We start from the raw sequence: 27,017 nt of genomic DNA on the forward strand, positions 1-27,017 counted from the left end.
CTGTTTCTCTGCTTGCTCGTGGACAGGACACGGATCTAGTGCCGGGCGATATTGCCGCGGGGCTTGCTCTCCTACACCTGGAGCAGGATAAGATAGAGCAAAGCAGGGACCTGGACGATGAAGCGTGCGTGGACCCACAAACAGCGTCTGCGGTCAGTTTGCTATGAAGAGTCATTCTGCTCAGAATCAGGGTTAATATCACTGGCATACAGTTTGATCGTTATGTGTTGTATGACATGGCTGATCATGCTCTTTCCATGACCGTGATTTTCCTGCTGATGGAAATAATGAGAAGAGGGAACGTCCTGGGTGATGGGGGTCCTTAATGATGGATGCCACCTTGAGGAGTTACCTTTTGCAGATGCTCTTCCTGGCCGGGAGGTTTGTGCCCGTGATGGAGTTTGCTGTGTCTGTAGCCCTCTGTGGCCTCTTGTGATCCTGTGCGGTGTTGCCTCTGTACCGGGAGGCGGAAGGTGGGGGGGTGATGCTGATGTAACCAGTCAAAATGCTCTCCACAGTACATCTGGACAAATTTGCTAGAATTATTGGTGACATACCAAGCCTCCTCAGACTCCTAATGAAATACGGTGTAGCCGTTGTCATGCCTTCTTAGTAATTGCATCAATATGTAGGGCCCAGGCTAGATTTTCCTGTGTAAAATCAACCTGTGAATATAAAGCTGGTAATTGCCCTCGTGACTGCCTGGCTTTCCTCTGGGGGCTCTGCTTTTCCCCCACATCTGTGTGGGTCCATTGGTTAACTGGCCGCTGTAACTCGCCCCTGTTGGGTGTCGGAGAGTGGCTGGAGTTGAAGAGGGTGAGAGTGGAAGCAGCTTCATTCAACCTCCGTATCTTTTTAAAGTGACATCATCCAATGTTTACTCTAACTTTCCAACTTTTTATTTAATTGTCATCTGCCATTTTATTGGAGGTGAACAGAAATTTTTAACAAAATAGACATATAACTACAAAGAATTCAATTTATATATTTTTGTTGCTAATTTGCAAGTAGATGAGGAGAAAGATCTTAAAGATTTACTTTATTTGGCACGTGTGCATCAAAACAGAGTGAAATGGACTGTTTGCATCAATAACCAACACAGTCTGAGGATGTGCTTGGACAGCTGGCAAGTATTGCCACACTCCTGGTGCCAAGGTAGCATGCCCACACCTTAGTAACCCAAACCCTTGTGCCTTTGGAATGTGGGAGAAAACCGGAGCAAGCAAAGGAAACTCATGTGGTCACTGAGAGAACGTACGAGCTCTTTCAGGAATTAAACTCTGGCCACTGGCATTGTAAAGCATTACAATACCATGCCACTGCTGTGCTAAATATCCAACTGTTTAGTAATATTCTTGGCATATATTTAATTGGCTATGATGCAATTTGGGACAATAAGACCATGAAGTGATTTCTTGTGTAGTTTGAAATTGTGTGATTGTTGTTGTCTCCAGGCTGAAGAGCTGGACAAGGAGTTGGAGAATGCGGCGCACTACATGCAGTTTGCTGCTGCTATCTACGGCTGGCCCCTGTACATCTTCAGCCACCTGCTGACCGGCGTGTGCAAGCTGAACCCGAACTGCAGCTGGTGAGTCGCACCTGACGCTACCTCACATGTCCCATGTTCCTCAATGTCCATGTGAGAAATAAAGCTAATCTTTAAATATAAAGTACCTTCAATTCCAGTTAACTGGGACACATTGGGGCCAGTACCTCTTGGCCCAATTAAGTAGTCACCCCATTTAGCTGAAGTTTCATGGAAATAGTTAAAAAGGTATGACAAAGACAAACTACCATTTAACTGAGATATAAATTATGCATTTCAATGAAGTACAGGACAAATTAGAACACTACCACAGTACTACAGTATTAGTTCTTTATAGTTATTGATGGAGAAATTCAGAGTACACTGCCATGTCTTTTGACTGAATGCAAATGAACAGGATCAGGGCAGACGCCTCGTGCAGATACTGGACTGCCTTCATTGTCTTCCTGCATGAAGTAGTGTCAAAAATCAGTGCTTTTTGATTCTGAGTCTGTTGGCCCAATTGAATAACATAATACAAACACGCACAACTGGCGCTGTTTGCAAACTGTCCACTCTGAATGTGGTGTAGTGCCCAATGGCCACACAGCCTCGCAACTGACGCTGGTTGGAGGCTGTTCAATCGCAGTCTCCTGCCCTGATTTAGCGACATGGTGTCTCAAACAAACAAAGGCAATCCAGCTATTTTCTTGATTAGTTTTTGCTCTTTTAGAGTCGTCCCAAATAAACAGTAAACTGATGGCAAAATTAACCAGAATCCACTGCATATACAAACCCCATTTCCAGAAAAGTTGGGATATTTTTCAAAATGCAATAAAAACAAAAATCTGTGACATGTTAATTCACGTGAACCTTTATTTAACTGACAAAAGTACAAAGAAAAGATTTTCAATAGTTTTACTGACCAATTTAATTGTATTTTGTAAATATACACAAATTTAGAATTTGATGGCTGCAACACACTCAACAAAAATTGGGACAGAGGCATGTTTACCATTGCGTTACATCACCTTTCCTTTTAATAACACTTTTTAATCGTTTTGGAACTGAGGTTACTAATTGTAGTTGATTTGCAAATGGAAATTTTGTCCATTCTTGCTTCACATAAGACTTCAGCTGCTCAACAGTCCGTAGTCTCCGTTGTCTGATTCTCTTCTTCATGATGCGCCATACATTTTCAATAGGAGATAGATCTGGACTGACAGCAGGCCAGTCAAGCACACGCACTCTGTGTCTACAAAGCCACGCTGTTGTAGCCCGTGCAGAATGTGGTCTGGCATTGTCCTGCTGAAATAAGCATGGACATCCCGGGAAGAGACTTCGCCTTGATGGCAACATATATCTCTCTAAAATCCTAATATATGCCTCAGAGTCAATGGTACCTTCACATACATGCAACTCACCCAGGCCGTGGGCACTGATGCAGCCCCATACCATCACAGATGCTGGCTTTTGCACCTTTCGCTGATAACAATCAGGATGGTCGTTTTCATCTTTGGCACGGAGAACTCGACACCTGTTTTTTCTGAAAACTAGCTGAAATGTGGACTCATCTGACCACAGCACACGGTTCCACAGTCTTTTGGTCCGTCTGAGATGAGCTCAGGCCCAGAGAACTCGCCGGCGTTTCTGCATAGAGTTGATGTATGGCTTCCTCCTTGCGTAATACAGTTTCAAGTTGCATTTCTGGATGCAGCGACGGACTGTGTTAAGTGACAATGGTTTTCCGAAGTACTCCCGAGCCCAGGTGGCTATAATTGTCACAGTAGCGTGACGGTTTCTTAGGCAGTGCTGCCTGAGGGCTCGAAGATCATGCGCATTCAACAGTGGTTTCCGACCTTGCCCTTTACGCACTGAGATGTCTCTGAATTCTCTGAATCTTTTCACAATATTATGTACTGTAGATGTTGAAAGACCTAAATTCTCTGCAAACTTGCATTGGGAAATGTTCCCTTTTGAACTGACTAACAATTCTCTCACGAATTTTGGCACAAAGGGGTGAGCCTCGACCCATCCTTGCTTGCAAAGACTGAGCCTTTGATGGACGCTACTTTTATACCCAGTCATGATACCTCACCTGCTACCAATTAGCCTGCTTAATGTGGAGTCTTCCAAACCGGTGTTACTTGAATATTCTGTGCACTTTTCAATCTTATTTTAACTCAGTCCCAACTTTTGTTGAGTGTGTTGTAGCCATCAAATTCTAAATTTGTGTATATTTACAAAATACAATTAAGTTAGTCAGTAAAACTATTGAAAATCTTTTCTTTGTACTTTTGTCAGTTAAATAAAGGTTCACGTGAATTAACATATCACAGATTTTTGTTTTTATTGCATTTTGGAAAATATCCCAACTTTTCTGGAAATGGGGTTTGTAGTAATATGGCCTAGACCAGGGGTCGGCAACCTTTACCACTGAAAGAGCCACTTGGACCCGTTTCCCACAGAAAAGAAAACACTGGGAGCCGCAAAACCCGTTTGACATTTAAAATGAAATAACACTGCATACAACGTTTTGTTTTGCCTTTATGCTATGTATAAACAAACTATAATGTGTTGCATTTATGAAATTGATGAACTCCTGCAGAGAAAACGAAATTACATTTCTGCATGCAACAAAAACATTTTAAACTCCGAAAAAATGACGTTGGGTTGAAGGTTACTTTTAAGTAAAATACTCAACGTCTATTTGAGTCCTTCTTGTATTTATGAAAAACGCCAAACTTAAATTTGCCGCCAGCAGCAAACCAAAAATAACGTCAGCCAGCTGTCAACCTGAAAAATAAAAGGACTATTTCACTGAACAATGAAAACATATGAATATACGTAAAATAATAGGCAATTAAAATATTTATCATACTTGGTCAGGTTGACTCACACCTGACAATGCAGTCGTATTCAGTAGGGATGGATCGATGCTTAGGGGAGTGACCGGGAAGGATAATGTGTTTTTTTCCTCTCTGAACTCACAGAAGCGTTTCCCAAACGATGTTTGCATTGCGATGATTGCAGAATGTAAATACTCCGAATTTATCATGTTGTGACCTTGTTTGAACTCTCTCAAATTGGGAAAGTGAGACAATGTGCCTTTCTGTAAATCTCTGGCAAGCACTGTCAACTTGCGCTCGAATGCCAAAACATCCTCCAACATGTGCAGGGCTGTACGTCCTTACCCCTGAAGAGCTGTGTTCAGCGTGTTCAGGTGCGCTGTCATGTCTACCATGAAGTGTAGCTTTTCCAGCCACTCTGGCTGTTCCAGCTCAGGAAAGGTGAGCCCTTTGCTGCCCAGGAAAGTTTTCACTTCTTCCAGACACGCGACAAAGCGTTTCAGCACCTCCCCTCTGGACAGCCAGCGATAAAAACACGTTGTAGCGGTGTGCTACACGCAGTCAGTAAACTGCAGTCAAAGATAGCTTTATTCGAACTAAACAGCCTTGCTTTTAAGCATCCCTCAACCCGCCCCCCATGGGCGCGGATGCTGCAAAAGACACGTACTCACAAACCCCCGTAGGCTATCTCCCTTAGCCTGAACGCTGGCTAATTGTGAGCCGGTTCGGATGTGTCAGGAAATGGGTCGCCACAACGTCTTATTTAGATTGTACAAGATCACCATAATCTTCAAATTTAGAATTATATTTCAAAAACTAACAAACTAACATAAAATACATTTTAATTAAATACTGACCAATTATTTCCCAAAGCAACAGGGAGCCGCAGCACAGACGTAAAAGAGCCACATGTGGCTCCGGAGCCGCGGGTTGCCGACCCCCGGCCTAGGCTGTGTGTAAAGTCATAGCTAGAGTGACTTTGGGGGCCTGCAGTGGAAGGTGTTGCATAGGGCAGGGCCATGCAACAGATTTTTGAGCCATTTCACTGACTGTTGCCAGGTATAGTCAGTGGTACCAGGTATATATGGAATAGGTCAGGTTGCAGCCTCTCTTTTAACATCAAAATGGGGCTGCTGCTGAAGTTCTGGTTATACTTCAGTCCCACACTCCTGATCTGTGGTCATCCAGTAAAGAGGATCTCCCTGTCGACTTGTTCATGGGCCTGACCAGGCTGGCCGTTAGCAGGTCTGGGTGGCGGGCAGTCACGGGTTCTGCCTGACCCTCTTTCGGAGTTACATCCATGCCCGGGTATCCATGGAAAAGAAATGTGAGGGATTTCCAGAACTGGTGAGCCCTCAGGGGCATGAATGTGTTGTAGATAGCAATATTTGTATTTTAATTTGAAATTGTAAGTAGACCTTTTAATCTACTCTAAGATCAAACTAACCCTTCCCTCCCACGTAGCCCTCCATTTTTATTTCATCCATATGCTTAGCTAAGAGACTCTTAAATGTTTAATGTATCTGCCTTTACCACCACCCGTGGCAGCCTGTTCCACACTCACCACTCTGCACTTAAAACTACCTCTGACATCTCCTTCAGTGACCTTAAAATCATGCTCCCTCGTATTCGCCATTTCCACCCAGTGAAAAAGTCTCTGGTTGTGCACTTTTAGCTATGCCACTTGTCATCTTGAACACCTCTATCAAGTCATCTCTCATCTCTTTTTTCCTCCCCAGAGTGAAAATCCCTAGCTTGATCATCCTTTCCTCATAAGACATGCTCTCTAATCCAGGCAGCATCCTGGTAAATCTCCTTTGCTCCCTCTCGAAAGCTTCCACATCCGTGCTATAATGTGGCCAGAACTGAACACAATACTCCAATGTGGTTTAACCAGAGTTTTATAGTGTGCAACATTATCTTGCAGCTCTTGAACTCATTCCCCCGACTAATGATGCCCAACACACCGTGTGCCTTCTCAACCACCCGACAACTTGCGTGGCTACTTCGAGACCTCAAGATCCCTCAGTTCTTCCACATTGCTAAGAGTCCTGTCATTAACTCTGTAGTCTGCCTTTCATGTTCTACAATTTATAGGACACCCAAAGTCTATCACCTCACATCAGTGAGGGTTAAATTCCATCTGCCAATCCTCTACCAATCTTTGCCAACTGATCAATATAAGACTGTCCCCTCACTGTCAACACTAGTACTCCTGCTATCTGCATCTCCTACATTCACATCTAAATCATTTAGTGTGTAACAGTAGGATGTCATGGAAGTGCAGTATTCAGCGTAACACTGTTACAGCGCCAGCGGCTCGGGGTTAATTCCCACTGCTGTCTGTAAGGAGTTTGTACGTTCTCCTCGTCACCACGTGGGTTTCCTCCGGGTGGTCCAGTGTTTTCCCACGTCCCAAAGATGCACGGGTTAGTTGGTTAATCGGTCAGGTGGGTGTGATTGAATGGACCAGAGAGACCTGTTACTGTGCTGTATCCCTAAAGGAGTAAATAGTAGGAAGGATCATAGCGCTGACTGTCATGGTACACCACGGGTCAGAAGTTTCCAATCACAAAAGCAACCCAACACACAAAATACTGGAGGAACTCAGCAGGTCAGGCTGCATCATTGAGTGGTACAAAAACCTCAAGGCATTGGACCACAAGACCCATCAGAGGATAGTAAGAATCTCCAAGAGGAGCACCATGATCTCTCCCCCCACCTCCCCCATTTGTGACACTTACCAGGAGAGTTGTACACAAAGGGCCCAAAGCACCATTGAGGATCCCTACCACCCATCCCTCAATCTCTTTGACCCACTACCATTCGGAAGGAGGTTCAGGAACATCAGGATTAGGGCTGCCAGACTGGGTAACAGCTTGTTCCCTCAGGCTGTGAGACTAATGAATACCCTGCCACCGCCGAGGTCTCGTCACTAGGACAGCGAGCTGTTTACTGTACTGTGCTTTCAGGCTTTTGTATCTTCTGCCCGATGGGGTGGGTGGGGTGCTTGATTATGCTGGTTGCTTTTCTCAGGCAGTGCCAAGTGTAGACAATCCAAAGAGAGGAGGCTGGTTCCCTGATATCCACAGCACCAAGCCCGTGTCCACCTGCAAGAGCAAATCAGATTTTGATTTAATGCTTAATTAAAAGTTAATTGAGCAGCATGGTAGTGGAGTGGTAGAATAACGCTTTACAATCCCAGAAACCCTGGTTCAATACCCATCACTGCCTGTGAGGAGCCTGTTCGTTTTCCCCGTGACCTCGTGGGTTTCTTCTGGGTGCTCTGGTTTCCTCCCACAATCCAAAGACGTACTGGTTTGTAGGTTAATTGCTTATTGTAAATTGTCCAGTGATTAAATCTGGGGATAGCTGGGTGTTGCGGCTCAAAAGGCCGGAAAGGCCTATTCCACGCTGTATCGCAATAAAGGTCAGAAGAGGTATAAAGGGTTGGGTACGGAATATGTATTGTGTATCTACCTTCAGTGAAGAGAATATTGCTAACTGCTGTGTAAATGCAAGGCTTTTGAACTTCCTTTGTGTCAAGCACATTGCACAATGTCTACCCCGAGGTGTGGTGTGCAAGTTAGGGCTGTTCTGAATGAAGTTATTGACAAATGCGGCCTGTGGCAAGGCTTGGATATTATTCCAGCAACTTGTCCATGCTGACATCCTGATTCCTCAATGACTGGGTGGCCTGAGAAGTGTTATATCACAGCGCAATGGGAACACTTACTTGCAACAGTTGGGGTAGTTAGCAAGATGCTATGACAGCTCAAGTACATTTGTGCGTTCCTTCCATGTCTGCACGGGTTTCCTCCGGGTGCTCTGGTTTCCTCCCACAGTCCAGTGGTTATTAGCTTAATTGGTCACTGTAAGTTGTACTGTGATTGGGCTAGGGTTAAATAACGTTTGAAGGGACATAGTTGTTCTTAAACCTGGTGGTTTGGGACTTCGGGCTTCTGTATCTCCTGCCTGACGTTTGCAGTGAGGAGATGGCATGGCCCAGATGGTGGGTATCTTTGGATAAGCAAGGGGTTCTGCAGATGCTGGAAATCCAGAGTAACACACACAGAGTGCTGAAGGTACTCAGCTGGTCAGGCAGCGTCAATGGAGAGGAATAAAGAATCCACATTTTAGACCGAGTCCCTTCATCACTTGATGGATGTTGCTTTCTTGAGGCAGCACCTCCTGTAAGTACTACTGATATCATAGAACACTACAGCACAGGAACAGACCCTTCAGCCCATCTAGTCCATGCCAAACTTGTTCTGCCTAGTCCCATCAACCTGCACTTAGATCATGGCCCTCCAAAAGCCTCCCATCCGTGTACTTACTCAAATTCCTGTAAATGTTGAAATCGAAACTGAAGCCACAACTTCTGCTGGCAGCTTGTTCCACACTCCGAGTGAAGAAATTCCCCTCATGTTCCCCTTAAACCTTGTGAGGTAAGTAAATCAGAATCCGGTTTATCACTGACGTACGTTGTGAAACTAGTTGTTTTTGAGAGCAGTACAAGACATAAAAATTACCATAAGTTACAAAATTAAATGAATAGTGAGAAAAAGGAATAATAATGTAGAGTTCAGGGGTTCATTGTTCATTCAGAAATCTGATGGCAGAGAGGAAGAATCTGTTCCTAAAACATTGAGTGTGTGTCTTCAGGCTCCTGTACCTCCTCCCTGATGGTAACATGAAAAAGTAATGAAATCTTGCCATTTCCCAAATCTGGGCTTCCTGCCTCAGGAATCATGAGAAGGGGGCTGCCCCCTGCACCGATTTCAAAGTTGAGGTTGAAACTTCTTGGCCCTGTGAAGAACATGAACTGAGTGCATGCTGGCGACGCAAGATTAGGAGAATATTCACACACAGTTGGGAGGTGCGAGCAAAGGGGGTAAAGTTCGGGATACCTACCTTCACTAGCCAAGGATTTAATACTGAGACTTTATAAAGCATTGCTCAGACTTGGTGTATCTGAGAGAGGCTGTGCTGACGTTGGAGAGGGTCCAGAGGAGATTCACAGTGATGATTCTAGGAATGACTGGGTTGATGTACTAGAACATTTGATGGCTCTGGGGCTACACTCGCTGGAGTTTAGGGGAATGGGACTGGGGGGGGTGGGGTCCTCATTTGAAATCCTCGGACTTTGCTAGTCATTGACACAAATGATACATTTCACTGTATCTTTTGATGTACGTGTAACAAGTAAAGCCAATCTTTAAACGAAGTCCAGCCTTGTTGCTGTTGTTGTGTTGGGGTCAGGCATGGTATTGGGGGGATTTGGTGCTGAGTTCCTTGCCCTGAACATGAGGAACTTGACATGTTGGAGTGTTCGTTGAGCCCTTTGCAGATGCGATGATCCATATTGTGATTGTTTTCTTCTCCAGTTGCAGACGCCAAGTTCCTGAGCACGACATAGTTGGTGGGGACTGCCTGAACTGTCACTTCCAATCTATACTGCAGACCACAGGGCTGCAGTCCCGCGATTTTATCCACATCAGTTTGCACAACAAGGTAATGGCTATTGCCACAAACTTGGATCCCTGCCCTTAGCTTGCGAACCATTCACTTGTTGCTCAATTATATGGTTCTAGGCTCACTCTAGTGGCAGGATGATTTATTAGTGAGGGGTCTGTCCCAGAGGGTGTTTTGTGGTCAGGATAGCGTTACTGCAGGGCCAGTGATACTGTTTATCAGACTGAGTACTGTCTGTCCGGTCATTCCAAATCATTAGAGCCTGATTTATAATCACTGACGTGTCTTGAAATTTGTTTTGCAGCAGCAGTACAGTGCTATAACTTAAAAATTATTATAAATCACAAAAAGAACATGTATAAAAAATAAATATTGCAAAAAGAGAACATAATAGTAAGATATGTTCATAGGTTCGGGGACCATTCAGAAATCTGATGACGGGAGGGAAGAAGCTGTTCCTAAAATACTGAGTGTATGTTTTTAGGGTCCTGTACCTCCTCTCTGATGGTAGCAATGAGAAGAGGGAGCTACTTCAGTGAGTGTAGACAAGACCATAAGACACAGGAGCAGAACCGGGCCAGTCGGCCCATCGAGTCTGCACCGCCATTCCATCATGGCTGATTCATTATCCCTCTCAACCTCATTCTCCTGCCTTCTCCCCATAACCTTTGATGCCCTGAATAATCAAGAACTTATCAGTCTCTGTTGTAAATGTGTCCAAGCTGTCTGTGGCAATGAATTCTACAGATTCACCACCCTCTGGCTAGATGGATTCTTCCTTATCTCAGTTCTAAAGAGACGTTCTTCTATTTATAACTTCCCCACCATAAGAAACATCCTCTCCACATTCACCCTTTCAATATTTGATAAGTTTCAATGAAATCCCTGCTCATTCTTCTAAACTCCAGTGAGGACAGCTCAGAGCCATCAAATGCTCCTTATATGTTAACCTTTTCATTCCCAGGATCAATCTCGTGAATCTCCTCTGGACCCTCTTCAGAGCCAGCCCATCCTTAGATAAAGAGTCTAAAACTGCTTGTGCGGTCGGACCGATGCCTTATAAAGCATCAGCATTACATCCTTGCTTTTATATTCTAGTCCCCTCAAAATGAATGCTAACTTTACATCTACCTTCCTTACCACTGACTCCACCTGCAAGCTAACATTTAGGGAATCCTGCTTGAGGACTCCTAATTCTCCTTACACCTCTGATTTCTGAATTCACTGCCCATTTAGAAAGTAGTCTAAGGCTTTATTCCTTCTACCAAACTGCATAACCGTACACTTCTCCACATTCTATTCTATCTGTAAACTTTGCCCCTTCTCCCAATCTTTCTAATGCCTCCCTGCTTCCTCAACACCACTTGCCCCTCCATTTCTCTTTGTATTGTCGGCAAACTTGGCCATAAAGCCATCAATTTTGTCATCCAAGTCATTGACAAATAATGTGAAAAGAATCTGTTCCAACACTGGCCACTAGACACCAGTAGCCAACCAGAAAAGGTCTCCTCTATTCCCATTCTTTGCCTCCTGCCTGTCAGCCAATCTATCCCACGACAAAGGCAGTGGGTGTCTGCCCATTGACAACCTTAGCTAGTTTCCTTCTTGTAGTGTTGTTTAATCACGTAGGAATATCCACATATTGAATATGAGAGGTGATGTCGGAGGTTTGGCAGCTGCTGGTTGAGGGAGGGCAGATATAAGTCTTCATGTTTTGTTTTTGTTCCCCCCTCCCCCCCCCTCGCAGATTTACGAAATTCCCTTTTTTGTGGCGCTGGATCACAAGAAGGAGGCGGTGGTGGTGGCTGTCCGGGGAACACTGTCACTGGAGGTGAGCCCTGCTTCGTCTCTTTGAACTTCACTTGGGCAGCTCTGCAGGCTAACTAGTACTGTGGAAGGTATCCGGCACCCACTTGTTTATCTGTAGTCACTTGAACGTGGTGCCTGACCTGAATCATAATCATAAACACAAGATCCTACAGATTCCAGAAATCCAGAAAAACACACACAAGATGCTAAGGGAACTCAGCAGGTCAGTGCTGAACTATTCCCATCGACCTGCACTTGGACCGTACTCCTCCCGTGCTTGTATATATCCAAACTCTTCATAAACATTACAATCAAACCCACATCCACAACTTGTTCCACACCCTCACCAACGTCTGAGTGAAGTAGCTTCCCCTTAAAACTTCAACCTTTCACCCTCATTCCCTGGTCTCTAGTCTCATTCTGGGGGTGGGGGAACCTGCCTGCATTTACCATATCTTCATGAATTTGTGTACCTCTATCAGATCTCCCCTCTTTCTCTTAGGCTCCGGGAAATAAAGTCTTAACTATTTCGACCCAGGAATGAACAGGTTGATCAGAAGTGGCTGGAAATGCTCTCAGTCCTCACTCACTCAGGAGGATGAATGTCCAAGTTCTGTGCTGGCTCTAATGTTTGCTTTAACCCATAGGATGCATTGACAGATCTGTGCGCAGATTGCGAGACAGTGAACGTAAGCGGGGTGACGGGAGAAAGTTTGGCACACAAGGTAGGTGTTTCTGCCCAACCGAGGCTGGCAGACCAGTGAGAATGATCAATTATTAAAACTCCGAAAGCTACGTTTCTGCTTCAGGAAATCACTGCTCCATTGTGGTTCTGTGCTGTGTTAATAATCATCTGGCCTGGGCTATTACTGCATTGTCCTAAGCCCAATCTTCTTCAGCTTCTCATCAAGGACTGACCTTTGCTCAATGCCGTGCAAGTTGAAAGGGGGGTTAAGAAGGCCTTTGGTGTGCTGGTCCTCTTTTGTCAGAGGAGTGAGTTCAAAAGCTATGAGGTAACGTTGCATCTGTGTAAAACGCCAGTTAGACAATGCTTGGAGTGTTGTGTTCATTTCCGGTCCCCTCACTACAGGAAGGGTGTGGAGACTTTAGAGAGGGTGCAGACAAGATTTACCAGGATGCTGCCTGGATTAGAGAGGGTGCAGAGGAGATTCACCAGGATGCTGTCTGGATTAGAGAGGGTGCAGAGGAGATTCACCAGGATGCTGCCTGGATTAGAGAGGGTGCAGAGGAGATTCACCAGGATGCTGTCTGGATTAGAGAGGGTGCAGAGGAGATTTACCAGGATGCTGTCTGGATTAGAGAGGGTGCAGAGGAGATTTACCAGGATGCTGCCTGGATTAGAGAGGGTGCAGAGGAGATTTACCAGGATGCTGCCTGGATTAGAGAGGGTGCAGAGGAGATTTACCAGGATGCTGTCTGGATTAGAGAGGGTGCAGAGGAGATTCACCAGGATGCTGCCTGGATTAGAGAGGGTGCAGAGGAGATTCACCAGGATGCTGCCTGGATTAGAGAGGGTGCAGAGGAGATTTACCAGGATGCTGCCTGGATTAGAGAGCATGTCATTGGAGGACAGGTTGAGCAAGCTATTGCTTTTCTCTTTAGAGTGAGGGAAGATGAGAGGAGACTTGATAGAGACGTACAAGATGATGAGAGGAAGGGATTGAGTGGATAGACAGAGACTTTTTCCCCAGAGTGGAAATGGCTAATACTAGGGGGCATAATTTTAAGGTAATTGGAATGTCAGTGGTAGGAGTTTTACCCAGCGTGTATGTGCATGGAATGGTTGTATGCTGGTAGAGGCAAATACATTAGGGACATTTAAGAGATTCTGGGACAGTCTTGTGGATGGAAGTAAAATGGAGCATTAGGAAAGGGTTAGATTGATAAAAAAAAGAATTGTGCTTTGCTGGCTATGCTGATGAATAAACTCTTCTCAGGCTTCCAGCCAGGTACGAGTATTGAATTTAACCACCGTTTTGGTAGCAGGCTCTGCCATCTTCATCAGGGATGATGCCTGGGCACATTTAGTCTGGTGGTTTTTGTGCCCCCACTGTCTGTCCCTCCTGATTGGTTAGTCCTCATCCAATCGGGTTTCTGCTGTCCCACCTTGTTTACATTCAAATTCCAGTTCTTACTTAGAGCAAGACCTTCATCTTCATTAAAATCCTTTTTCTCTAGTTTTATTTCTACGGTGTCTTTCACCAGATAGTCCCAAAAGTCATTGGCAAGGCACAGAAGTTTTGTGCCATTGAAGACAGTCCAACGGCCATTTCGAATGCAATGTTCTGCTGCCTCTGATTTCTCTGGGTAACCTCATGCTCCTTGATACAAGTTTCCATATGCCCCGCCTGGCCAATTTATGCTGCTCCACATTCATTGATTTCCTTAAAAGGATTGACGGAAAAACCAGGACACCTAACAACAAAGAACAACCCATCGCTGCCGCCTGTCTTCCCTATATTTCCACAGTTTCCTGAGGAAATACCGGATGAACACCATCCACAAACCAGTAAGGAAGCTCAAATCCTAGATTATGCGGGTCAAAAATGACCTGGAACTCAGGACAACTGGCATTTACAGGATTCTCTGTGAATGCGGAGTCTGTGTATATCAGCCAGACGAGAGGGAGCATGGTGAAAACCTTGATTGAGGAGTACAGGAGGTGTATCCATTTGGATTACCCGGAGAAATCAGCGATAGCAGCATGTTTTATTCACACAACACACACAAAATGCTGGTGGAACACAGCAAGCCAGGCAGCATCAACAGGGAGAAGTGCTGCCGACGAAGGGTCTCGGTCCGAAACGTTGACAGCGCTTCTCCATATAGATGCTGCCTGGCCTGCTGAGCTCCACCAGCATTTTGTGTGTGTTGTTTGAATTTCCAGCACCTGCAGATTTCCTCGTGTCTGATGTTTTATTCACAATGGCCATTGGATTGACTTCGGCACCAAACTACTGTGTCCTGCCAATGGCCTTTGGGACCACCTGCTGAAGGAAGCCATTGAAATAAAGCTAGAGGAAAAGAATTTTAACCAAGACGAAGGTCTCGCTCTAAACAAGAACTGGAATTCGATTGTAAGCAAGGTAGGTCTGCAGAAACCTGATTGGATGAGAAGTAACCAATCAGGAGGGATAGACTAGTGGGGTATAAATACCACCAGACTAAACATACCCAGGCATCATCCCTGATGGAGACGGCAGAGTTTGTCTTTGAAAATTGATACCTGTACCCAACTGGAAGTCTGAGAAGGATTTATTCGGTTAGATTGATAGGTTAGAAGTGCCGGTCCCAGGACAGAACCTCTATGATAATGCCAAGGAATTTAAAGTTACTGATCATCTCCACCACCTATCCCCTAATGGAGCTCCATCTGCTTCATCCTGTGATTGAAAACCAGCTCTTGGTTTTGCTGACATTGAGTGAGAGGTTGTTGTTGAGACCTTGGAGGGTGAGAGGCACGATCTCTCCAGCAGAGGGCACTAATAGGCTTTCATAGAGTGTTCCAGTGGCTAAACTCTGGATCAGGCAGCATCCGTGAAGGGAAATGAATGCTTCGGATTGAAACCCTTAACTGGATTCCTGACCCGAGATGTCAGCAGCTTGACCTTCAGTGGGCCAGGCAGCATTTCATTGCACATCCAAGCCCCTGCAAAGGGTTGTGAGAAGAAAATCATCAGAGTCGCTCTTGCAGCCATTGGAGATATTTATCAGAAGCTGCGTAAGCAGGCCCTTAGCATTGTTAGTGATACCTCCCAGCGGTCCAGCAATCTCTTTGACCCTCTACCATCAGGCAGGAGGTAGCGTAGCATTAGGACAAGAGCTGTTAAGATTGGAAACAACTTTTTCCCCCAAGATGTAAAACTACTGAACTCCCTGCTCGGGAGGGAACTCGGGACTTGTGCATGAAGCACCGGGACTGTTATACAATTTGCTTTTGAACTTGTGTCATAAATGTACCTTATTTGTGGTGATATTACCTTGTCTTATGTCCGTGAGCTATATGTACCATGTGGTGCACCCTGCCCTGGAAGAACATTCTTACATTTGGCAATACACATGTTTATGGCTGAATGACCGTGAACTTGAAATTGAACGAGTTCAGGCCATGGACTGTAGTTGAATGCCTGATGTCTGTGAGTCTTCCTTGAGAGCCTATGTCTAAAGATTGGAGGCCTGGAGACAGCCTTTCCTTTATTCCAATGCTCCCATTGTGGCCTCCGCTACATGGGTTAGACATGACTCAAATTAGGGGATTTCTCCATCAAGCACCTTCACTCCATCCGCTGTACCTACTGAGGTTTCCCTGTGGCCACCCATTTTAATTCCACTTCCCATTCCCACCATCTGTCCATGGTCTCCTCTACTGCTGAGTTCAGCTTAGACACGCTAGAGGAACAAACAGGGATCTGGGATATAGATCCATAATTCATTGAAAGTGGTGTCACAGGTAGATATGGTCATAAAGAAAGCTTTTAGCACATTGGCAGAGTACAGGAGATGGGATGTTAATTCTATAAGATGTTGGTGAGACTTAACTTAAAAGTTCAAAGTAAATTTATTATCAAAGTACATATGTGTCACAGTATACAATGCAGAGATTCACTTTTCTGTGGACATAATAATAGCTAAATCAGAATCAATCAAAGACTGCCTAACTAGAGTACAAAAGACAAGCTCTGTAAATGTAAAACGAAGAAACAATAATATAAATAAGTAATAAATAGCAAGTATGAGATGAAGAATCCTTAAAGTAAGTTCATTGGTTTTGGGAACATTTCAATACTGGGGTTAATTGAAGTTTTCCATGACTATAATGCTTCATATTCCTTCTTGGTAGTCTTCAGCCTGACGGCATGAACATTGACCATTAACCACTCACTTCTATCCCTACCCCCCTTCTATTTCCCCCCCTCATCACACTTTCCTCTGTCCCTGCACTCTCAATCATCCCATCACACACACACACACACACACACACACACACACACACACACACACACACACACACACACACACACACACACACACACACTCCTCCCTCAAATTCCCCTCCCATCCTCCTTCCCTTGACTCTTGGGTCCTCTGTCCTGTCCCTTCAGATTCTATCTTCTGCCCTGTGTCACTTCCACCTATCACCTCCCAGCTTCTTGCACCATTCCTATCACTCCCCCTTCACCTGGATCTATCTATCACCTGCCAGTTCTTGTGCCTCCCCTTCTCTTCCCCCCTCCACCCCCCCAAACAACCTCTTTATATCAGCTACCTAGAGAGCATGTCTTATGAGGGTAGGTTGAGTGAACTAGGGCTTTTCTCTTTGGAGTGAAGGAGGAGGAGTGATGATTTGATAGAGTTGTACAGGATGATAAGAGGCATAGATCAAATAGACAGCCAGAGACTTTTTCCCAGGGTGGCAATGAATTGTTAATAGGTGTGGGCATAATTTTTATTTTTTATTTAGAGCTCAGTGAACTGCAGCACCCAGCAACCCACTGATTTAACCCCAGCCTAATCATGGGACAATTTACAATGACCAATGAACCTACTAACCGAGAGGAAACCCACGCATCCATGGGGAGGTCATACAAATCCTTAGATGCAGCAACACACACAAAATTCTGCAGGATCTCAGCAGGTCAGGCAGCATCTATGGAAGTGAATAAACAGTCGACATTTTGGGCCGAGACCCTTCAGGACCAGGAAAAAAGAGATTAGTTGTCAGTGTAAAAAGGCCGGAGGGGTGGGGGGAAAAGTGTGAGGAAGTAGGTGGTGGGTGAAGCCAGGAGAGGGGGAGGGTTGAAGGAAAGAGCTGGGAAGTTGATTGGTGAAAGAGATAAAGGGCTGGAGAAGCGGGAATCTGATAGAAGGCCATGCAATGAAGGGATAGACAGGTAAGGAGGTTAGGTGTGAGTGGGAAATAGGAATGGGGAACGGTGAAGGAGAAGGGGATTGCAATTATTGGAAGTTTGAGAGATGGATGTTCATGCCATCAGGTTGGAGGTAATCCAGTTGGAATACAAGGTGTTTCTCCTCGAACCTGAGTGTGGCCTCATCATGACGGTAGAGGAGGCCATGGACTGGTGTGTCGGAATAGATGGCATTGGAACGGACTCTGCTGCCCCCAGCTGTAATGACACTAATCATTATACTACTGTGGTGCACAGTTTTATGGTGATTGGAGGAAAGTTCAGGGGATGTCAGATGTTTATTTTTTCCATGTAGAAACAGCCTGCAAGAGGTAGGGGCAGAGGCAGATACATTAGAGACATTGAAGTGACTGTTAGATAAGCATGTGGGTGATGGAAGTGGAGGGAAGGGTAGGTGACAAGTTCAGCACAACACTGTAGCCTGTGTTCAGTCTCTTTCCAGTCCTGACGAAGGGTCTCACGCCAAAGTGTAGTCAGTTCATTTCCCTCCATCGATGCTGCCTGACCCGCTGGGTTCCTCCAGCATTTTGTGTGTTGCTGTGCAGAATGAGGTATGGAATGTGATGGCTGTGGAGGGCAAGTCACTGGGTATATTTAAAACAAAGATTGACAGGTTCTTGGTTAGTCAGCAGGGCGTCAGAGGTTATGGGGTGAAGACAGGGGAATAGGGTTGAGAGAGATATTAAAAGTCATGATGGAATGGTGGAGCAGACTTGATGGGCTGAATGGCCTAATGCTGCTCCTATGTCTTTTGGTCTACTTACGGGTTTTCCAGCCTGGGATCCATGGACCCCGCGGTTAACTGTAAGGCTCTATGGCGTAAAAATGGCTGGGAACCCCTGGCCTACGTGGATAAGTTGGAAGTGAGATGTTGATTGCTGTCAGGGTGTGGATGTCTCTGGCAAGGCTGACACCAACTGTCCGTCTATAAATGATATTGGTATTGGTTTATTATTGTTGCATGTACTGAGGTGCAGTGAACGCTTGGTCTTGCATACTGTTCACACAGATCGATTGTTACACAGTTTATCGAGCTAAAATAAGGTAAAGCAATAACAATGCAGAATAAAGAGCGACAGCGAAAGTGCAGTGTAGCTCATACAGCTAGGAACCATTCAATAGACTTGTAACGGAGGAGCTGTCATTAAGCCTGGCGTTAGGTGCTTTCAGGTTTAAAATGGCACCGAACTCTTTTGCTTGCCGGGTCTGAAATGTGTATGGACTGAGATTTCCTCTCTTAGATGAACCTTCTTTTCACAACCTGGTCGTTTCCCAGTTCACTAACAAATGGAATTTCAATTCTCAGTTGTTATAATGTATTGCGATTTGAACTTGCCTTCCCTGGAACAGTAGCCTAAGCTCCTGGGTTACTAGTGCTGGGCTGTAAACACTGTACCATATCAACACACACACACACTGCAGGAGGAGCTCAGCAGGTCAGGCAGCATCTAAGGAAATGACGTTTTGGGCAGAAACCCTTTTTCAAGACTCAAGACTGGAAAGGAAGAGGGAAGATACCAGAATAAAAAGGAGGGAAGTGGGGGAAGGAAGATTAGCTAGGAGCTGAAGCCAAGTGGGTGGGGGAAGGATTTAATGATTCCATTTAAATCAGAAATTCTCACTCTGCCCAGACATCCTTGAAACAAGAAAAAAAATCCCAAAGAATGAATGACAGGAAAAAAAGTTAAAACTCCTAAATCCCCTACTCCCCTCTGCAAGTTTCTTGTGACCCAGCACATTGGAGTCTCTGTGCCTTGTCAGTGGACGTGTTTTGCCACAGTTAACTAACTCACAGAAACCGTTTCTTTCCAGGGCATCCTCCAGGCGGCCACTTACATCTACGAGAAGCTGATGAACAACGGGATTTTGAGTGAAGCCTTTGCAGTTGCTCCTGTGAGTCTGTCAATGTTAAATCTTCATCCTGCCTAACCTGTTTACTGAGAATAGCTGGGTGTGCATAACTGGGAGAATTGAGGCAGGGTCTTGTTCACTATTGTAGCTCTGTAGGGAATTCAAATTGCAGTTCCAATAAAGTTTATTTGAACTCTCTTCACTATTGATGCAGGACATCCACATATCCTGTTTTAAGGAAAACATTGTTGTTACTGTCGTTTCCTTGCTGAAAAGGTTGTGAATTGTTCTGCCTGTCCTTGCTTGCCCGCACTGTTGTCTTTGTGTACAACAGCTGTATAACAACATTCTCTGTCGGAGACTGTACAATAGATAAAATTCCATCTTCCCCAGCACCTACTGGTACGATTCTACGGCATCCTCACATCAGCTATTTCCTCCCTGGTTTAGTGCAGCGTCCTCTCACAATATATGAAAACTAAGCAAGCTGTCAGGTCAGCAGAAAAGGTCATTGACCATCACTGCAGGACTTGCATGTGTCCAGGACAATGAACTGGGCAAGAGAAGTCATTGTAGACACTACCTACTCTGCAAACTGCCATTTCCAAAAGCTCCCTTCTGGGAAGCATTACGAGGCTATTAAAACAAAAATTTCATTCCATCTTAAAAGTTTCTTCCCCCAGGCAGTTAATCTGATCGACCATTCTAGTTAGCCCCTCTCCCTCCTCTGACTATTACCCTGTTACTGCACTGCACTGTGAACCTTTAAACTACTTTTTATAATGCTGTTTTCATTGTAAATACATGCTGGTATTCATGGATTTATGCACATTTTATTCCACAGTTTTACTCTGACTAACTTTATTTTTTTATCATTCTTTATTCTTTATAATTGTTAAATGTTCTCCCCCCTCGCCTCCCCTCTCCCCCCTTCTCCCTCCCCTCCTCCCCCCACCCTCTCACTCTCCTCCAATCACAAGACAGGCTGCCTCTGGGCCTCCAGTTAATCCTACTCTTTGCCCCCCCCCCCCACCCCACAGCCCTATGATTTTCTACTTAAAATGCCTGCTGTAAACAGCCATTAAATCCATGTTCACATCCTCTTGGGGGAGGATATTAGATCTTAGTGTAACATGGATAATTATTAAGAAAAGAACTCTTTATTCTGGTTCTATACCTGAATTGAAAAGGTCAAGTCACTCTCCTGGCAACCCTTGTAAACACAAAACGACTGCAGGCCCAGCAGGTTATCCAGTCCCCAAAACTCCTCCTCCTGTCTTTGTGTTCTGTACATCCTTAGTGTGGTCTGTGAATGATTAAACCATTTCCCTTGTGGAGAGCTTCCTGGAATTTCTTTAAGGGACTTCCCTTTAAGCAGCTGAATGTTAACCTATGCACTTTCCTGTAATGAAGGAGTTATTTATGAACATTCTGCATGCTAAGAGACTTTGTCTAATGTTATTTATTTAAAGATGCTGTGCAGAACCCTTCGAGCCAATCCAGCCTAGCAACCCTCGACAACCCTAATTTAACCCCAACCTAATCACTGGGCAATTTACAATGATCAATTAACCTACTAATCGGTGCAAATTTAGGCTGTGCGAGGAAACCAGGGTACCTGGAGAAAACCCACACGTTCCTCGGGAAGGATGCACAGGCGACGCTGGGGTTGAACTCTGAACTCCCACACCCGAGCTGTAATAGTGTTGTATAAACCGCTATGGTACTGCGGTGGCCCCAGTAATGATTGCTTCAGTTTAAGTCCAAATTCAAAGTAAATTTATTATCAAAGAACATGTATGTCCACATATACTACCTTTTTCCAGGGGCAATTACTGGAAATTAAAGAAATACATTGGAATTTATGAAAAGCTATATTACTGCGGCTCAGTAGCATAGCGGTTAGCACAATGCTCAAGTTTAATCCCTGCTGCTGCCTGTCAGAAGTTTGTACCTTCTCCCCGTGACTGTGTGGGTTTCCTCGGGCAGCTCTGCACATTTCAGAGAGGCATGGTTTACAAATTCAGAGCAAAACTTACTATCAGATTACCACGTACAACCCTGAGATTCTCTTTCTCTTTCTGTAAACTCTCTATACAGTTTATAGATACAGCAAGTCTATAGAACAGTAACTGTAAACAGGATCTGTAAACTTGTAAACAAACTGTGTAAATGCAGATAAATAAACAGCAGTAAGTAACAAGCATGAAATAACATGATAATAGTCCTTAAATGATCATAGTTATCCCCTTTTGTTCAAGAGCCTGATGGTTGAACTGTTCTTGAACCTGGTGCTGTGAGTCCTGAGTTACCTGTACCTTCTACCTGAAGGCGGCAGTGAGGAAAGAGCATGGCCTGGGTGGTGAGAATCGTTGACAATGGAGGCTGCTTTTCTACAGCAACGTTTCATGTAGATGTGTCCGAATGTTAGGAGGGATTTTCCACTCAAAGGCATTGGTGTTCCCATACCAGGCTGTAATGTAGCCAGTCAGCACAGTTTCCACCACACATCTATAGAAGCTTGCCAAGGTTTGCGATAACGTGCGGAAAGTCCACAGACTCCTGAGGAAGTTGAGGTACTTTTGTGCTTTCTTTGGAATTTAATTTATCTGATGGGTCTAGGACAGTTTTGTGAAATAGTGACACCCAGGAATTGACCCTCTCCACCCCTGATCCTCTGACTCCTGGCTCATGGACCTCTGGTTTCCCTCTCCTGCAGTCTATAATCAGTTGGCCTGCTGAGTTCCTCCAGCATTTTGTGTGTGTTATCTACAACCAGTTCTTTGGTTTTATTGACATTGTGAGAGGTTGTTGTTATTACACCACTCAGCCAGGTTTTCAGTACCCCTCTTCAATGCAGATTCATCACCCCCTTTCATACAGCCCACAACAGTGTATCATCAGCAAGCCTGTATATGGTGCTGGAGCTGTACTTATCCACACAGTCATCAGTGTAAAGCCAGTAGAGCAGGGGGCAAAGCACACATCCCTGTGGCGCTCCTGCGCTGATGGAGATTGTGGTGATGTTTTTGCCAATCCAGACTGAATGGGGTCTTCAAGTGAAGAAATCCAGGATCCGGTTGCATAAGAGGTATTGAAACCCAGGTCTTGGAGTTTACTGATTAGTTTTGAGGGGATGATGGTGTTAAATGCTGAGCTGTAATCAATAAAGAGCATCCCGATGTGTGCATCTCTGCTGCCCAGGTGTTCCAGGGTTGGCTGATCACTTGGATGGGCCTGTAACACTGCTATCTCTAAAAATATAATTAAAAACAGAAACAACCAATGTGTAAAAGACAAATCGTGCAACTATAAAATTAATACTGAAAACATAAATTGTAAAGGATCCTTGAAAGTGAGTCCATAAACTGTGGAATGGGTTCAGAGTTGGGGTGATTGAAATGATCTATGTGGGTTCAGGGTAATAACTGCTCCTGAACCTGGTGGTGTGGGACCTAAAGCTCCCGTACCTCCTTCCTGATGGCAGCTGTGAGGAGAGAGCGTGGCCTGGGCGGTGGGAGACCCTGATGATGGCAGCTGTGAAGAGAGAGCATGGCCTGGGCGGTGGGAGACCCTGATGATGGCAGCTGTGAGGAGAGAGCGTGGCCTGGGCGGTGGGAGACCCTGATGATGGCATCTGTGAGGAGAGAGCGTGGCCTGGGCGGTGGGAGACCCTGATGATGGCAGCTGTGAGGAGAGAGCGTGGCCTGGGCGGTGGGAGACCCTGATGATGGCAGCTGTGAGGAGAGAGCGTGGCCTGGGTGGTGGGAGACCCTGATGATGGATGCTGCTTTCCTGTGGCAGTGCTGCTTGTAGATGTGCTCAGTGATGGGGAGGGACTTTGCCTGTGTGGACTGGGCCATATCCAGCACCCTCTGTAGCAGTGGTATAGACAGAGGTGTGAGGCCAGCAGCGGATTTTCCCTGTAGTGTTCACTTGCTGCTCAGGAAGGAAATAACCACTTAATCCTCATGCTTACAGATTCAGAGTTGTATAGCACAGAAACAGGCCCTTCAGCCCAACTCATCTATGCTGACCAAGGTGTCTATCGAAACTAGTCCTTTTGTCTATCAGGCACGAACATCGATTTCTCCAATTTCCAGTAATTTTCCCCCGTCCCTCTTCTCCATTTCCTGTTCTGGTTCCCATCTCATCCTTGCTCATCACCTCCCTCTGGTTTCCCCTCTCCCCTTTCTCCCAAGGTCAACTCTTCTCCTCCAGCCCTTTACCTTTTCCACCCATTATCTCCTTGTTTCTCTCTTCATCTACCCACCCACCTTCTCCCTCACCTGGTTTCATCCATCACGTGCCAACTTGTCCTCCTCCACCCCCCCACCACCACCTGATTCTGGCTTCTTCCCCCTTCCTTTCCAGTGCGGATGAAGTGTTTCAACTGGAAGTGTCGGCTGTTCCTTCATTTCCGTCGATGCTGCCTGACCTGAGTTCCTCCAGCATTTTGCGCGTGTTGCCCACTAAAGTAGATTCCTTGCCTGTGACAGCAGGGCCGTGTGAGATGGGACACAGTCCCAGAACCTTCTGTTTGTGGCGTCTGCCTCCCTTCGGTGTGAAATCCTTGAGATAGCCTGGTCTCGGCCGTTTACTGGACTTGGGTTGTAGCTCAGAGTTACAGTAGTTTATAATGGTTTTGTAAAGAAGTTAGGGATCAGGTTAGGGTCAAGGGTCAGAGATATAGATCAGTTTGAGGTCAGACCAGAGTCTAGGCCAAAGGCCAGTGATCCCCGTGGCCAGATAGCAACCAGTGTGGACGAGGATTGATGGGCCCTCTCCCTCAGGTCAGCAGGCTCTGAGATCTGAAGGCCATGCAGGAAGGGTGACTGAGGGCCAGTAAGTTGGCAAGCCCACTAGGGAATCAGGCCAGAAGTCTGCGGGTCTGCTGGGAAAGTCGGGGGCCCGACATCTGCAAGGCAGTTTGGGTGGGGAGGGGGGTTCAGAGACCCAACAACATCGAGGCCCCTGGGGTTGGGGTGGTCAGAGGGCTGATGTTCGTGAGGTCAATGGGAAAGTCGGGGGCCCGACATCTGCAAGGCAGTTTGGGTGGGGAGGGGGGGTTCAGAGACCCAACAACATCGAGGCCCCTGGGGTTGGGGTGGTCAGAGGGCTGATGTTCGTGAGGTCACTGGGAAAGTCGGGGGCCCGACATCTGCAAGGCAGTTTGGGTGGGGGGTGAGATCAGACGCTCAACATCTGCAAGGTCACTGGGGGGGGCAGTGGTCAGAGTGCTGACATCTATGAGGCTACTGGGGGGGGGGGGTTGTGAGGGGATGGTCAGAGGGCTGTGAGGCCACTGGAGGATGCTAGTCCTGTGATTGGATGCCTTTCTGTGTGTGTGAGTGGGGTTGGGTGATGGTTGTGGGGTGAGGAAGACATGGCATCAGAATGAGGCCATTCAGTTCATCAAGTCTGCGCTGCCATTCCAACATGTCTGATTTATTATCCCTCTCAACTCCATTCACCTGTCTTCTCCCCGTAATCTTTAACAACCTTACTCATCAAGAACAACAATGCCCGTTTAAATAGACTAAATGATTTGGCTTCCTCAGTCGAAGGGGTTTGTTTTGCTGCTGTTTGTTTCTGTTGTGAACATTGTAGGCCTGGACTGTTGATGCCAGAATGTGTGCGAGGCTGCCCTAGCTCACCGTTGGGTTGTATTGTTTTCTATCGCAAACGGCACACTTCACGGTCTGTTTGTGTGATAGGTAAAGGAATCTGAATCTGTGTGTGCTGTCAGACTGAGCCTGTGTCTCTCCTCAGGAGTACAAGTTGGTGGTGACGGGACACAGTCTGGGTGCAGGTGCTGCTGCCGTCCTCGCCATCAAGCTTCACGCCTCATTCCCCACGCTGCGCTGCTACGCCTTCTCGCCGCCAGGCGGGCTGCTGAGGTGAGGCAAGGGACATCCCGCGATTACTCGGGCAGCGCCATCGGGTGCTCTGTGGCCACGTCCGGTTGGAGCGCAGGCTGATCGGTTCCTGATCAGGGAGGGTGTCAAAGGTTACGGGGAGAATGGGGTAAGGAGGGGTAATAAATCAGCCATGATGGAGTGGCCGAGCAGTCTCGATGGACTAAATAGCCAAATTCTGCTCCTTTGTCTTATGGTCCTAGTCGATGTTAACTTGGGGACTCTGCTTTTCCTGGGTTGATTGTGGAATTGTAAATGAGTACGGTCATAGAAACAGGCCCCTGGCTAGTTCATCATTAAACATTAATATTAATCCATTATTATTACTGTAATTTTACTATTTCTCAGCTCAAACTGGTAAAGTCTGAGGTATAGACACAGCCAGGCACAGTCATTTCTCAATTGCTAGGAATGTTCAATCTACTTTAGTGGTGTTTACTATTGTGCCTTTCTGCAGATTTACCTGAAAACTATTATTATTCAATCATCAAGGACCCCTATCTCCCAGGACAGGCCCTCTACTCATGCTACCACCAGGGAGGAGGTACAGGAGCCTGAAAACACACTCTCAACAATTCAGGAGCAGCTTCTGCCATCAGATTTCTGAAGGGTTCATGAACAGTACCTCACTATTCCTCTTTTGCATTATATATTTATTTTATTTTATGATAATAGAGACCATATCCGTCCATGTAGCTATACACAACGGAACCTGCTTTAGGATTAGTGAGTTGTGGACGTGCTCTATTGGCACTGGAATCATGGTGACACTTGTGTGATCCCCCAGCACGGACACCCTCAGCCTGGGTTTCACTGTCAGTTTCGATGTACCTGTGACAACTAAAGCCAGTCTCTCTAATCTCACCCCTCATCTAAACATGGTTCCTCCTGCATCCAGATTTACGAAGGGCATCTGTCTTGCTCCTTTTAGTCAAGTTGGGCCACAGTAGTGTAGCGTTAGCAATTACAGCTCAGGGGTTTGGGGTTCGATTGCAGTGTCATCTGGAAGGAGTCAATACGTTCTCCCTGTGTGATTTCCCCCACCTGCTCCGACAGCCCAAAGACTTGCTGGGTAGGCTGACTGGTTGTTGTGAACTGCCCCGTGATCAGCTTAGGGTTGATTTGGGTTTGTCAGGGTGCCGGACAGTGTGGCCTACTCCGTGTTCTATCACTAAATAAATCAACAGCAGCCGCAACCTTCGCCTCCGTTGTAATACAGGGAAACTGGTTTTGTTTTACAGCAAAGCGCTGGCCGATTACAGCAGAGGATTTGTCCTGTCTGTCGTTTTGGGCAGGGATCTCATCCCAAGGTCAGTCCACCACTTCCACATGCTTCGGCTCGCCTCAGATACCCCGACTGCCATCCTGACACCTGCTTTCACTTCCTCTTCCCCAGGCTGAGCCTCCCCAACATTGAGGATCTGAAGAAACGGATACTCCGGATAGTCGCTCACTGCAACCGGCCCAAGGTATTGAGGTGTTTACCGTGCCCCTGGCCGGGGGGAGGTGCTGAGCAGGTGTTACAGGCAAGCGAAGGGAAGGAACCTCCTTTGGTAGAGAGCCTTCACCCCACCACTCAGTCGTAATTCAGAATTTCACAAGTCCTGCTGCTGCAAAACCACAGATTTCACAACATATGTCT

General features: G+C 46.0%; 1 protein-coding gene across 1 annotated transcript in view; it reads left to right on the plus strand.

The window, feature by feature from the left end:
• daglb (diacylglycerol lipase, beta) overlaps positions 1 to 27,017 on the plus strand; it is a 53,966-nt gene that overhangs the window by 15,715 nt on the left and 11,234 nt on the right. Inside the window, exons 5-13 of the mRNA XM_059978984.1 lie at positions 27 to 152; positions 1,455 to 1,588; positions 9,762 to 9,888; positions 11,597 to 11,680; positions 12,306 to 12,383; positions 19,419 to 19,499; positions 25,230 to 25,357; positions 26,617 to 26,685; positions 26,772 to 26,844. Of these exons, the coding sequence (XP_059834967.1) occupies positions 27 to 152; positions 1,455 to 1,588; positions 9,762 to 9,888; positions 11,597 to 11,680; positions 12,306 to 12,383; positions 19,419 to 19,499; positions 25,230 to 25,357; positions 26,617 to 26,685; positions 26,772 to 26,844 (900 nt within the window). The remainder of the gene's footprint in view (positions 1 to 26; positions 153 to 1,454; positions 1,589 to 9,761; positions 9,889 to 11,596; positions 11,681 to 12,305; positions 12,384 to 19,418; positions 19,500 to 25,229; positions 25,358 to 26,616; positions 26,686 to 26,771; positions 26,845 to 27,017) is intronic.

This window comes from Hypanus sabinus, chromosome 9, assembly GCF_030144855.1.
Source record: "Hypanus sabinus isolate sHypSab1 chromosome 9, sHypSab1.hap1, whole genome shotgun sequence".
Classification (NCBI taxonomy): domain Eukaryota; kingdom Metazoa; phylum Chordata; class Chondrichthyes; order Myliobatiformes; family Dasyatidae; genus Hypanus; species Hypanus sabinus.